Raw genomic sequence first — 14,000 nt, forward strand, 5'->3', positions numbered from 1 at the left:
GGTTTGGGTTGAGATCCTCCATTTCTTGAAGTTCCCAAACCATTGGTCTGTTTATCTCTCGAGAGATGGTCTTGATGGAACCCTAGACCGGTTCTATCACTTGTAGGTCTGTGATCAACCACCATTTTCTCCATAGCTTTGGAGGAATTAGTGTATGATGCTATGACCTTTCGAAAATTAAGCTCTCTCGTCTCTCGAGCTTTGCACTCTTCAGTTAGTTGGATTATTTTAGCTTCTAACTCACTTACTTTGAGAGTTAGCTCCGAATTCTCTTTCGAGACGTTCTTAAGCATATCTCTTTCAGCAGTTAGCTTGCTGTTTTCCTCCCTGATTTTGGCATGAGTGCTATTAGCGACTGCGAGATCCCTTTTGAATGTTTCAAGCATCTCAAAGGGATCTTCATCGCTTTTGAAGGAAGAACAACGAGAGGTAGAAATAGAGCAGCGAGATGTGGAAGTAGAGGTTACCTCATTGTCAATGGCCATTAGGCATTGATTCTCTTCTTCCTCGGTGTATAAGCAGATGAGCCCCCTCTCATCTTCTGAGCTGCTGCTGCTTTCACTGGAGCTCGACGTCTCGGACTCCTCGATTGTTCTCTCGAGTTCCTCAGCAACAAGCGCCTTTCTGCGCAGATGTTTCTTTGTATCTCCATTGAAGCCAATTTGAGCTGGCTTCTCTTTAGGTTCCTCCTTTCTCCTGGAGTTCCTACATTCTAGGCCTTGATACTTGCTTACCTTAGGGTAAGGACAGTCAGCCTTGAAGTGCCCTGGTCTCCTACAGTTGTAGCATAGACCTTGATCTTCTTCCTCCATTCCTCTGGATGTGTATTTCTCATTTTTCCTTCTTGAGGAGGAAGGTGAACTTGTGTTGCTTTCCGGTGTCTTCTTCATGAACTTCCTGAATTTTCTTATGAAGAAAGCAAACTGTTCGTCAGATAAAAAATCAGTGGAATTAGGATCTGACCTTGAGGAGGTGGTTGGTTGGTCCGCAACCAGTGCCACATTCCGTCTGTCCACCACGTCCTCATCTCTTGGAAACATCTCAAATTCGAAGGCTTTGAGATCTCTGAATAGTTGGTCGGTTGTGGTGTTCTTCAAATCCTTGTGATCACGCATTGTGATCACCTTCATTTCCCACTCCTTGGTAAGGCCTCGTAGGACCTTCAGGTTTAGCTCCTTTTGTGGAATCTCCTTCTCGAGATCACTGATCTCTATTGATAGCTTCATGAAACGAGATTCCATGCTGTCGATGCTCTCCCCTGGCTTCATCTTGAAGTCCTCGAACTTCTTCATGGCCACGGTGAGCTTGTTCTCCTTCTCCTGTTCGTCACCTTCACCAATCAACATCAAAGTATCCCATACCTCTTTTGCCGTTTTGCACTTTCTTACTTTTGGAAAGATGGTTTCATCTATGGCTCTGAAGAGAATGTCCTTGGCAATGTTGTCCAAGTTGTTTCTCTTCCTATCATCACTTGTCCATTCTTCCCTAGGTTTGGGGACATACTTTGGTGTATCTCTGGTTTGCTCAGCAGTCGTGTTTACCATCATGATCTTGACTGGTCCAGATGTTATAACTTCGGCCATCTCATCATGGAGGGCTGATAGATACGCAAGCATGCGTGTTTTCCAGTCATCGAACCTGCTAAGATCAAAGAGAAGATGTCTCGACAACATGCTATCCATATTGAAAGATTATCTCGTGCTTTGAAAATATTTAAGAAGATTTTTTCAAAGAAGGATCTCTAGGCAATATAAACAAAGGTTTATATCGATCAGAGAACTCGCTCTGATACCAATTGTTGGTCCCAAGGGGATGGGGTACAAGTCTAGAGGGGGGGGGTGAATAGACTTGTATAAGATTTTGCAAATCTTTTCGACCTCTCGTGTGATTATATGCAGTGCAATCGAGAAGTTAGCGAGAGATGAAAACAGTAAGTAAATGCAAGAGAGATTTTTAAGTGGTTCGGCCAACCCGCCTACAGTTTGAGTTAGTTCGAGAGGTGTGTTTATATGCAGTGCAATCGAGAGGTTAGCGAGAGATAAAAACAGTAAGTAAATGCAAGAGAGATTTTTAAGTGGTTCGGCCAACCCGCCTACGTCCACTCTTCTTCCAGAAACTCCCTGGAAGGATTGCACTAAAAACTTCCCTTTTTAGTACAATATCGAGCGCTTGAGCTTTGATCACGAAGCCCGCCTCAAGCCTCAGGTTTTTCGCCCCGCTTCTTGTTACTCCACCTCTCGAGCACTTGACCTTTGATCACCAAGCCCGCGTCAAGCCTCAGGTTTCTTTCACTCGGACAGCTGCCAGGTTACTCCACCTCTCTTGCTTAATCCAAAGCAAGGTGTTTTTGGTTGTCACAGTTGAATGTAACAGACTCCAATCTGACCACAAGCTATCGTTGAATCAACTTCGATGTAGAGCAGCTTCGGTCACCTTCTGGATGTATAACAGTTTAAGCTTTGTAACTCTCTTGAAACACTAAGATGTGTTTTCTCGCTGTTTTGAATATCAGGATGATATTCCAAGTTAAGCACTTGCACTTGAACGTTTTAGACAGACACTTCTTAAGAATTTCGAACCTCTTTTCTTTTTAACTCCTTTTTCTCTCTTTTCCCCTTTTTTCTTCCCCTCTTTTTCTCTGTGTCTTTACGTCCTTATATATGAGAGTAGAGGAATAATTCCGTTGGAGGGAAAATTATTCCGTTTGAAATTTGTCTCCCATGCTGATCATGGGTCTTGCATATTTTCAGCATATTTCATGGAGTGGTGATCTTGTAACTTGAACCTCTTTGTCTTGTAGTGAATATTCCATAGGTCACTTTCTTGAGTCCATGCTCCACTTTCGTCTTTTGGTAAAAGTTACTCTTTTTATATTCCCATTATTCCTTGTTTGTAGGGAATCAGACCACTTCAGCATTGGTGCACCTTTTGACCGTTTGTGGTGGAAATCTGACGTGTCATCCATTTCCGCCCATTTTGAAATCTTCACGTTCGGCACCTCTTCATTATTCCATCTCCATGATATTCTTCTTCTCCAAACTTTAAGTATGACCGTCATTCAGCTTTGTTGGAGAATTGTTAGTGTATCGAGACCAAGGTTGATATCTTGATCGCTTGATGTCTCGAACTCAAATATCGAGAGGTCTATCTCTCGAACTCTGTTTATGTCTCGAACTGGATAACTGTATCGAGAGGTCCTACCTCTCGAACTCTGCTTATGTCTCGAGACTTAGTTGATGTCTCGCAGACCCTTATTCCTCCAGTGTTGTCCCATGCTTTCTTCTGATCTGTCTATATGATTACAACACACGAGACTTCTAAGATGTTCAAACAAATTTCCCTCAAGCTTAAATATTTTCCGAGTTGAGCTCAAAGTTACCCGGTTGTATTTTCGCTCTTGGTTTACTTGTCGAACTTACAGCGTTTTGCCTATGTATCGAGACTTGGGGATTCTTACTTAACAGTTGGTATCATCAAAACCTATTACATGATGTTCCTAACAGACTCAGCCAAGGAAGCCAAAACCCCTCTTTCCACTACCGTAAAACTAACAAAAGACTCAGACTCAAAACCAGTTGAGGGAAAGCTTTATCGAAGTATGATAGGTAGTCTGCTGTACCTAACCGCAAGCAGACTAGATATAATGTTCAGTGTAGGTCTATGTGCACGTTTTCAAGCTAATCCAAGGGAAACACATCTAAATGCAGTCAAAAGGATCATCAAATATGTTAAGGGAACTATAAACTACGGGCTATGGTACTCTCGTGACTCAGGATCTGAACTACTGGGATACAGTGATGCTGATTGGGCAGGAAACGTGGAGGACAGAAAAAGTACATCAGGAGGGTGTTTCTTTTTAGGCAAAAACCTTGTCTCATGGTTTAGCAAGAAGCAAAACTCTATCTCCCTATCTACTGCAGAAGCAGAATACATAGCTGCTGGTAGCTGCTGCTCTCAACTTATATGGATGAAACAGATGCTGAACGATTATGGCCTAAAGTTCAGCAGTGTTGATTTTCACTGTGATAACACCAGCGCTATCAACATTGCAAAAAATCCTGTCCAACATTCCCGTACTAAACATATAGATATTCGACATCACTTTATCAGGGAACTTGTGGAAAATGGAGACATTAAGCTGCATTACATACCAACGGACAAACAACTGGGGGATATATTCATAAAGGCATTGGAACCAATCAGATTCAACACTCTCAAATCTGATCTTGGTATGTGTAACGGTCCACAGAACTAGTGCAGAAAATGGTACAAGTCTCTATCCTCACCTCGTCTTTCAAATTTTTAATATTCCTTTATATTTTTTTTGTCACACACAATATTGATGTCCTACTTGATATGCATAAGATACCTGAAGAACAGTGTACCCTACTGACCAAGCTGCTATAGCATTAATTACGGAGAGGACAACCGTCAAATCAGCACGACTCCCACTACCCTCACGCTTCATCACGTGACCCGAAGGAGCCGGTCATCATGGAGTCCTTCGACCTTTGAAAAGCCAGTTGCAATAAGTAGAAATAAAAGATCTCACGAATTTCTCAAAGCTGCAAATCTCTCAAAGCTTCACACAAAACCTGGAATCTTGAATCAAATTGCATCAACGGATCAAGACGAGTCACAATACTTCGATTTTTCCAGACTCACAAACAAATATCCTTCAGAAATTCAACATCAGGCGTCCCGAGAGATGGTCATGATTATCAATAACAAGATAAAGCCTCCAGGAGGAGAACCAATCTGGTCATGGTATTCAAGGGCGGAACAACTAGATTATCTGAAAGGGTTCGTCAAGCCACTCGCAGTCGAGGCAGGCGGAACATCAAAAGCTAAGGATCCTGAGGTTTATTCTGCAAAACCCCTTCTCTATTAATTGTATTATTCAACATATGTGCGTATATGAACAAGTATAGTTTCTGTGTTTAACAAACATTTCAGGATATAATTGTTTTATCGGATACTGAGGACGATATTAACAGAGAAAATACTCCTGTAGAAAAACCCTTGCCCTTAGTTTCTGTAAAACAAGAACCTATAGATGATGAACATGAAAAATCATCTGTCCCTGATAAAAACCTACACTTGCCTGTTGATATCATTCCAATGTCTTCTGTTGAATATGGTCCACATCAGCTTAAACCCCCTGCTTCACTATTTTCTAAGCTTAATCTGTTTAACATCATGGATGAACACAGAAGGTCAACCTCTCTTGTCAACCGATTATCTATCCTCTTAAACATACCTCAAAGTACAAAACCCTTACAAGATCCAATCCTATCACTACCACCACCACAACCCACAGAAGCAGATAATCCTAAACAACAAAATCCTGAAATCTCACTTCCTATCCAGTCAGAAGAGTCACACACTGATGAAACTAGGTCTGAACCTCCAATTGAACCAACCAACCCTATTGATGAATCTCCATTGGACTTTGAGATTGAATATGAAACAGTAAATGTTCCAGAAATACAGGTTGCAGACCCAACTGATGAAGAAGACAATCTACCTCTGTCACAAGTGAAGAGAAACAAAGAAAAGGTTAAAGGCAAGAAGAAGGTCCAAGAAGAACAAGCTGACAAAAATCCAGTGAAAAAAATTCAAGTCTTCCCAGTCCCTGCTACAAGACGAAAAACCAGATCATCCACAATCACAGAACAAAAGGAAAAGGAAACACCATCACCTATCCGCAAATCCAAGAGAAAACAATCAACTGCAGAACAAACTGTTTCTCAGGAAACCACTGGCAGTAAGAAGAGAGAGAAGAGCATTCAAACTCAACAGCCTGAAAGCCAGCCGGATGTATCTGCTGTTGCACCTCTTGAAGTGATCACTCCTCAATTTCTGTCTGAAAAATTCGCAGCAAGTAAGATGGGACTCCATAAACCAAAGGAAGATTTTGAGGGAAAGGTATCTTGATGTTGAAAAGTTCAAATCCCAGTGCCAACTGAAGAAGCAGTATTGCGTAAGGGTTGATTCATCAAAAGATATTTATGTTAAAACGGAAAGTGTGTGACTCCCCGAGTGTCGGTCTCGAAGGAGTGACGTGGAGGTGTGTCAAACATTCGGGAGTTTACTTGATTGGATCATGCATAGGACTCGAGTGTGGTGAAGGGTGATTTGTGAGTGAGAGTAGTTCATTGATTGGTTTGAGTGCAAGAGAGTAATAAAGTAAAAGTGATTTTGTGAATATGTAAAAGGGGTAGGGATTGGATAGTGTTCATGAATATTGTATAGTGGAGTGTCTAAGGTCATGGATTAGGATTGCTATGATATTGTCTATTCAAGAGTGTGTTGTCTTAGTCCTTTTCCACCTTGTGTACTAAGGCTTCTTTGACTTAGGAGTGCCTTCAAGCATCCAAAGTTCTAAGAGGAATTTTATCAAACACTTAAGCTACACACTATCCTACTATTCTTAAGAAGTCCATGGGAACTTTGATTGTGTAAAGCTTCAAATCCTAACTCTAATCAAAGACATGAAAGAGTCAAGAGCTCAATCTCTCATCTAGATTGGCCAAATCCAAACAAGATCTCATCAAAACAACAATCAAAAGACAAGAATAGATAATCCATCAACACAAACTCATAGATCCAAGATATAGAGATAAGATCATCACACAAACAATATTCAATCACACAATCCAAATCCCTAGACTAAATTAGCTACTCATGATATGAAATGCAAGCAAAAGCTAATTTAATCCAAGAACAAGATAGCTAAAATTATAGAAGTGAAATAGAAATCACCTAGAGAGAAGAAGATCTTCAATCCAAGCTTGTTGTCTTCTACAATGGAGATTGTTCTAATCTAAAAACTAAGAAAAATGGAGAAAGTTCTCCAAAGGAAAAACTAAGAAAAGGGAAAACTAAAATTCTGGAAATCCTCATCTGAAAATTCATCAAAGGGGTTTAAATAGTCTCCGAAATGACAACCCTAACTGAAATTTGCGCATCACCGTCTCCACGCCTCTCACACGCGTGTGAGCGTGCATGGGAAGCTTCTAGAAAGGTTTTCACGCTTGCTCACACGCATGTGGCCTTCTAAATTGGTCCTCCGGGGCTCCGCTCTTGCCTGGTTTGCTCTTTAAGCTCATCTTTTGGTCCTATTTGCTCCCGGGGCTCCTGTTTTACTTCTTTTAAGCTAAAAATGGCTTTTGTGCATCAGTTAGTGATTTCCAAGCATTTACGCACATAATTTACCAAATAAGGATGCTATAGACGCGATAAAACACCCTAAAATGTGCCTGAAATAAGGGTATCTCGGAGTCCTATCACCAACTCATGCCGGTATTTGAGAAATTGAATCTAGTCAAGTCTGTGACAACCAAGAGAAGCTATCCACCTATTGCCATAAAAGAATTCTATGCAAACTTGATGATGACCATCAAGGAGGCTCGATCATCACAATTTGAGCGTGTATGTCTGAGAGGAAATGAATACAATTTCAACACTCCCACCATCAACTTGTATCTGGGCATTGATGCAAATGATATTGAGGATCCAGTTCTTGGGGCAAACACCATCACTAAGGTCATTACAGGAGGAACATATAGCTATTGGCCTGCTGAAACCAACATGTTGCCTGCCAAATCCTTGACAACAAAGTATGCAATTCTGCATAAAATCGCCATGACAAACTGGATGCCAAATGAACACAGAGGAGGACTAAATTTCCCCATGGCTACTCTGATATACAAAGTAGGAAAAGGTATACCCGTTGACTTAGGTGACATAATCTTCAAACATGTGGCATCTTTTAGGAAACCAGAATCAAAGGAAAGCAAAGTGAAGCTGCCTTTTCCTTGTACAATCTATGGAGTACTGCGCACACAAGGATTCAAACCAGAGCAAAATGAGCCTATGGAAACCCCTCAAGTCAGAATGATTGATGATAGACTCAAACAAGGATCACATGTGCTTGACATTTTTCCCGAACATGGAAGCAGCTCGGCCCCAACCTTGAACCTTAATGCCCTATTTACCAGCAAACTCACAACCCAGCATCTTGACAGAAGCATCAAAGATCTCAATACAATCATTCAAATACTTGTTGAGAAGAGAACAGTTGAGATGCAACTGCGCGAACAATTGAGAATTAGAGATCCTTCCACCTACTGATCCTTCCAGGATAAATGATGAAATCCCACCAGAAACTGACACCACCCTGAACAGCCAGGAGGCTGAATCCTCAGAATCGGAATGATTCTTTTTAATGTCTGGGTTGATTTCCTACTTGGTCCTGCTAAGGAGTCTTGTGGCTACAGATTCACAAGTTCCTGGCAATAGGGGGAGTAGAAACAACCTTCTAATCATTGGTTACTTTGGTTACTGTTACTTGGGTTACTGTTGAAACTTTTTTGGATGCCTTAAAGATGGATGTTTTGTTTTGAAAACCCTCACATCTGCTAAGAAGATATTATCTATTTAGCGTTTTAGAAATTTTTAGTCTGTAAAAGGGTCCTAAATTCTAGCCTGTGTTTTTCTGCTTTGTATTGATGATATAATCATCTTCAAGTTTATGTTTTTTTTGGCACAATGTTATTTGAATGAACGTTGTTTTAACTATCTCTGATACTTTAGAAAGTTGTTGTGAATTGCCAAGAAACTTGCTACAAAGGGGGAGATTGTTAATAAAATTACTAAGTGAAAATTATCTTGAAACTCCCTAAATTGTACCAAGTTCTTGTGACAATTTTATTAGCTAAGCAGATAGTTCAAAAGCAGGTTCTCTTAAGATGTTTTAGGCTTATTGTAGTCTAGTTCAGTAAATAGTTCAGAAGATGTGGAAGGCTTTGAAGACAGCTCACTGAACGAAGCACTGTACCTGGGCAAGAAAGATGTTCAGGGTTGGTTACGGAGACTCCAACAACTTACCAGAATCAAAGCAAGATATATATGAGACAAATCCCTTGTGATCGGGTTGATAAAATTTACTCTGAAGATCTAAACGTGAGGTTTCCATTTACGTGATTACAAGAAATCTTGACAAAGCTTACCTTTGATTCAAGATACATCTTCTCGGTGAAGTTTATTGGGCAAACATTCACTTTGAACGGCATTTGTGCTATCATTGAGGGGGAGCCTCAATTCAAGAAGATCGGGAGATCAAGTTCTTGTCAACTCTTCAAGGTTGAACTCTAGATTGGAGCCTATGATGATTTTCTAGAGTTACCGCGTGATTCTCGACTGTAAATTGGTGGTACATTTCACAGTGTTGATCAATGAAGAGTTGGGCAATCAGAGTGATGCCCCCCAGACGTAGGAATTGAGATTCCGAATTGGGTTACCAATTTCTGGTGTTCTTACTGCTTTAATATCTGCTTATTCATGATTGCTTTTTAACACGCATTGTTCTTATCTCTACACTAGACCAGTAAGTAGTTAAGGGTCTTCTAATAAATCTAGCAATTAGGTTTAATCATTGGGAGACTCTTTCAATCTCTTAGACCTTGATTGGGGTAGTCTAAGATTACATAAGTTTTATTTTATATTTTGCACTAATATAATAATTAATTGAATAATTTTACTTAATTAACCTATTAATAAGATTTGGGCATTCAATACTTTTAATTATTGTTTTATGAATTCAACAGCTAGATTAATTACCCATTCTTTTGTTTTTAGTTTCATTTGTCTTCTTTTTTGTTTTTAGTTAAGTACTTAGCAGATTGCTTCGTCAACGGTAAAGAGAATTACTGTTGCGGTCGATCCGTCCACGTACTGAAGCGGCGAGAATTACTACTTATTCGGACGGACGACATCGACTCCGAATTTCTGCCCACAAATTGCGATGAATTCTATCCGCAAACGGCTTCTACAAATTTCATCCACAATAATTATGAACGGACGAAATTGAGCCTGAATTAGTATAAATAGGGACGTATCTTTTTAGTAGAAATCATCAAATTTTCACCGAAGAATTTTATTTACTTTGTAAAGACTCCTTGCGATGTTCTGCTGAGTTCTTATTTTTCCAATTCGAGGATTATTAAAGTTTGATTCTACAAGACTAGTAAGCTTTATTTAACCTAAATTATTTTTTACACTTTATTATCTATATATCTTCTGTTATATTTATTTAAATTATTACTTGATTAATTGTTGCAATAGGGCCCATTGTTCAATTGTCAAGTCATTAAATTGCTAGTTAGAACCTTGAATCCGTAATTGTTTAAGTGTTCTGATGTTAGTAGCAAATAGCACAATTTGATTATAACTTATTTTCAGTTTGTGTTATGAAGATATATAGTCTAGCTTAAATGAACCGAGCTTATGAGTTTGTTGGCTAGGATTGGTAGTCTTTCTAATTCGATTAATGTTGTTAGTAAATTAAATCCTAAGAGCTTGTTTAGGGTTGTTTATTAGCTAGGGAAGTAATTAAAGAGCTTGTTTTGATTACCGACGAAGTAAGGAAAGACAGGTTGCTAGAGCTTGTTAATAACCATAACCAATCTAGTAAAGAGTGAAGTTAGTTTGGCTTGCAAATCAATATCTGTCTTGTTAGAATTAAATTGATGTTATACCTTCGATTGGATACTAGTTGCCATTGACATTGATTTGATAATTATTTGCTATTTGATATTATTTTCCATTTTATTGTTGATATTTAAGTTTCTATTCCCATCTCATTATTTATTAAATCTATTGCTAAAAATAAGTCTAACCAATCTCTGTGGGTACGACCTTACTCGTCGCTATTACAATTCATAAGAGTAAGTATTTATTATTTGTTGGTTTCGACACCCTTCAACTGTGTTCGCAACACAGTACACTAAGATTATATGTATAAATTATATATATAATCTTAGTGTACTGTGTTTGCATGCGAACACAGTACACAAGTTTATATATATATATATATATATATATTAAATTTTAATTTTTTTAAAAGGTTCTGGCCCGAAGCCCGTGCAGGCCACGGGCCAGGCCCGTTAGGCCTGCTTTTTCATGGGCTACTTTTCTTGTAGTCATAACTTGCCCCACCGTGGGGCGGATGCGGGCTAGCCCACGGGTTTCAGCCCACTTTGACAGTACTAGGTAAGGGAATCTATTAAGGAGAATCTATACCGTTAGGGAAGACCAATCCTTCCTCCTTCAAATCCGGTGACCAGCGTTCGAATCAAACGACCTTATCTTCAATTTTGGCGTGGTTTCTAGCAAGAACTCCATTACAATTCTCCTCCTTCATAAATTTTATAAGCACGCTTCTCGCATTCAACAATTCAACATGTGCCGATCCTGAAAGCGAAAATAACTTCTAAAATTGAGCTCTAATTGTATCCATCGAAGGCCTCTCATTTGCAAATTTCCCTATCAAGGTTAGTTTATCCTTTGCTTCTGCTAATTTCCTCTACTCTATTTATGCAATTTTGATAATTGGTTTGCCTTGTCGAAGCTAGTGAAACTGCTCCTCAAGAATCAAATTTGCCATCTCTTGTTCAGGATTTTGATGTTGATCTGGAACAATTGCGTCTTTGATTTATTTTGGACGATGTTAGTGAAAGAGCATGTTAGTGTCCAGGGAGCCTACATGACGTTCATCAGCTGGATATCTAAAATTTATTATTCTGTCAATGATATTATGTTGCGAAACTTAATGCTATCTATTGTGGGAGATGGTATTTGATAAAAATCAATCCAGGGTCTCTGCGTCAACCCATGAGTTACAAAACATGCTTTATATCACACCACCTCATCATTCTTATGTTTCTTTTGTAAAAACATCCATTTGGAACTAACATGGTTAATATTCAATGGTGTACGTGTTATATAAATAATACACATTTTAGCGAGTTGAGCTATGCCTTAATTACTCATTTATATATTAAATAGTCATGGCATATTTGTTGCCTAACTCTGGATCCAGATTATCATATAACGGAGCAATTTGTAAAGGTAATTGTGTTGTCGACAACTATAATATGATGGTAATTGCCTGATTGGGGTAGAGACTTGGAAAAAGAAATAGTACTTGTGGTTATTGCTTTATACTTGGAAAAACAATATATTCATGGTTTTCAAAGAAACAATCCATTGTTACATTATCAACATGTGAAGCAAAGTACATTGTAGTAACATCAAGTGCATGTTAGACAATTTGGCTTAGCAACATAGTAAGCCAACTTGGGTTTCAAAAGGAAGGTCCAATCAAGATCTATGTGGACAACGTATCAACTATTAATTTAGCTAAAAATTATGTATTTCACGGAAGGAGTAAGCACATAGGGATACACTATAATTTCTTTAGAGATCAAGTTAACAAGGGAATGATCAAGCTTGTGTACTACAAGATTGAAGATCAAACTACAGACATTCTAACAAAACCAGTGAAGTTTTAGACCTATATCAAGCTAAGGAATCAACTTGGAGTGAAGGCCTTCCCAAATTAGAATTAAGGGAGGATGTTGGACTGGCTAATTCTGATTATTAATTATTATTTAATGTTGATCAGTTTTGTTGTTTATGTTCAAGATACTATTTTATAGGGATCCTACTTTCATGCATGGTCTTACTTTCTAGTTGTCTCATACCCTATATAAAGGCAATTCAGATAGACTTTGTAATGACAATACAAGACACAATGTTTAAGCATAATCATCTACAATAATATTTCTTTTCAATGTCTCCTATCAAGGTTGTTACAACATCAATTTCAACACACCTCTATTCAGCAACCATATACCTCAATTCTTCTACAATAACTTGTAAATTTTGAATTATTCCTTGTACAATGATAAGACATTTCCAAAGTTACCATCTTTTACTTTTTACTTTTCTATTTTATTTTTAGGAAAAAAGGGGGGCGGGGGGATACCTATACAAGCCATTGCGAACCTATTCCCTCTCATGAACGCATCACCGCTCAACAGCACCAGCATAACATTCTGAATAATCTCTGTTCACCCGATGGCAGATGATCAAACACCCTCCACTCTCCCCTTCCGTACACAACCATCTTGGCTAACCAATCGACATCAACATTTTGTTTGCGATAAACGTGCACAATCCTACCTCTATCACCTTTTGCAAGAAGTTTTCTGCATTACTCCAACACCATTTCGTGGTGTGTACTTCCTCAGATGGATTTTACCACTTCCTCACAGTCAGTTTGAATCTCGACATCAATGGTTCACATGTCAATTATCCATTGCAACACCGTCCTTCACACTACTGCATCATACTCCCTTGTGATTGAAAATTTGTCATTAATCTGCTAGCTTCTCCATTGGACTTCAGTGTTAGGGTGGTTATGAATAATCCCCCTGCTCCTCACTATTCCTTTCCAAAGGTTTCAGCATCCCTACTTCTCATTCCATTTTGTGATATCAAGCTTATATGGGTTATACTTTTTTGTGATAACAGATGCTCAAAGGGACTCATTTTCCTTCTGAATTCTTCATCCAAATGATTTGCATGGTGTAACATGGGATAAAGGATAAGATACCATGAGAAAGAACATGTCTTCCTTCAAATGAAAGCATTTTCACTTTCTAACCTTCCAATACAGCCAAATATTATACATCTTCAGCTCAGCTCAATTCTAGGGAATCCTCACCATAGCCTCCTCCCCAGCACCTCTGCCAAATTGCTTAAACCTGCCAGAAAAAAAAAGTCAAACTCTTCCCACACTCTCTCTTTTTTCCATCTTTCCTATTCTGTCTTTTTTTTTTTGTTTTAACTCCTCATTTTTTTCTACATCTGCTTTGTTCCTCATTTCTCTTCATTTTCCTCCTTCCCTCTTTTTTTTTTCCTGCATAGTCTGCAACATCCCTCCTCTCTCTTCTTTCAACAAAAGCCCCCCGGATCCCACACAAACCAGCTAGTCATTCCTACCCAGCCTTTATACTCTACTGTCTCACACATGATCTTGTCCTGGTACAAACAGAAACTAGGGCAAGCCCTCAAGTGACAAAAGATGATTGAATCCATGGGGCAGCCCCCCAACTTCCTAAACACAACATTCTGCCCCTTGCACCTCTCCA

At 39.0% G+C, this 14,000-nt stretch overlaps 1 protein-coding gene across 1 annotated transcript; it reads left to right on the top strand.

Moving 5' to 3' along the window:
* The first annotated feature begins 7,299 nt into the window (after window positions 1-7,299).
* On the top strand, window positions 7,300-8,136 carry LOC116001084. The gene has a single exon (XM_031240984.1). It carries the CDS (start codon window positions 7,300-7,302, stop codon window positions 8,134-8,136), a length of 837 nt encoding a protein of 278 aa, XP_031096844.1.
* The last annotated feature ends 5,864 nt before the right edge of the window (window positions 8,137-14,000 follow it).

This window comes from Ipomoea triloba, chromosome 13 (genome assembly GCF_003576645.1).
Source record: "Ipomoea triloba cultivar NCNSP0323 chromosome 13, ASM357664v1".
Taxonomy (NCBI): domain Eukaryota; kingdom Viridiplantae; phylum Streptophyta; class Magnoliopsida; order Solanales; family Convolvulaceae; genus Ipomoea; species Ipomoea triloba.

Excerpts from the sequence above, each read along its gene's own strand:
- LOC116001084 (XM_031240984.1), top strand. The coding sequence starts at position 7,300 with ATGCCGGTATTTGAGAAATTGAATCTAGTCAAGTCTGTGACAACCAAG.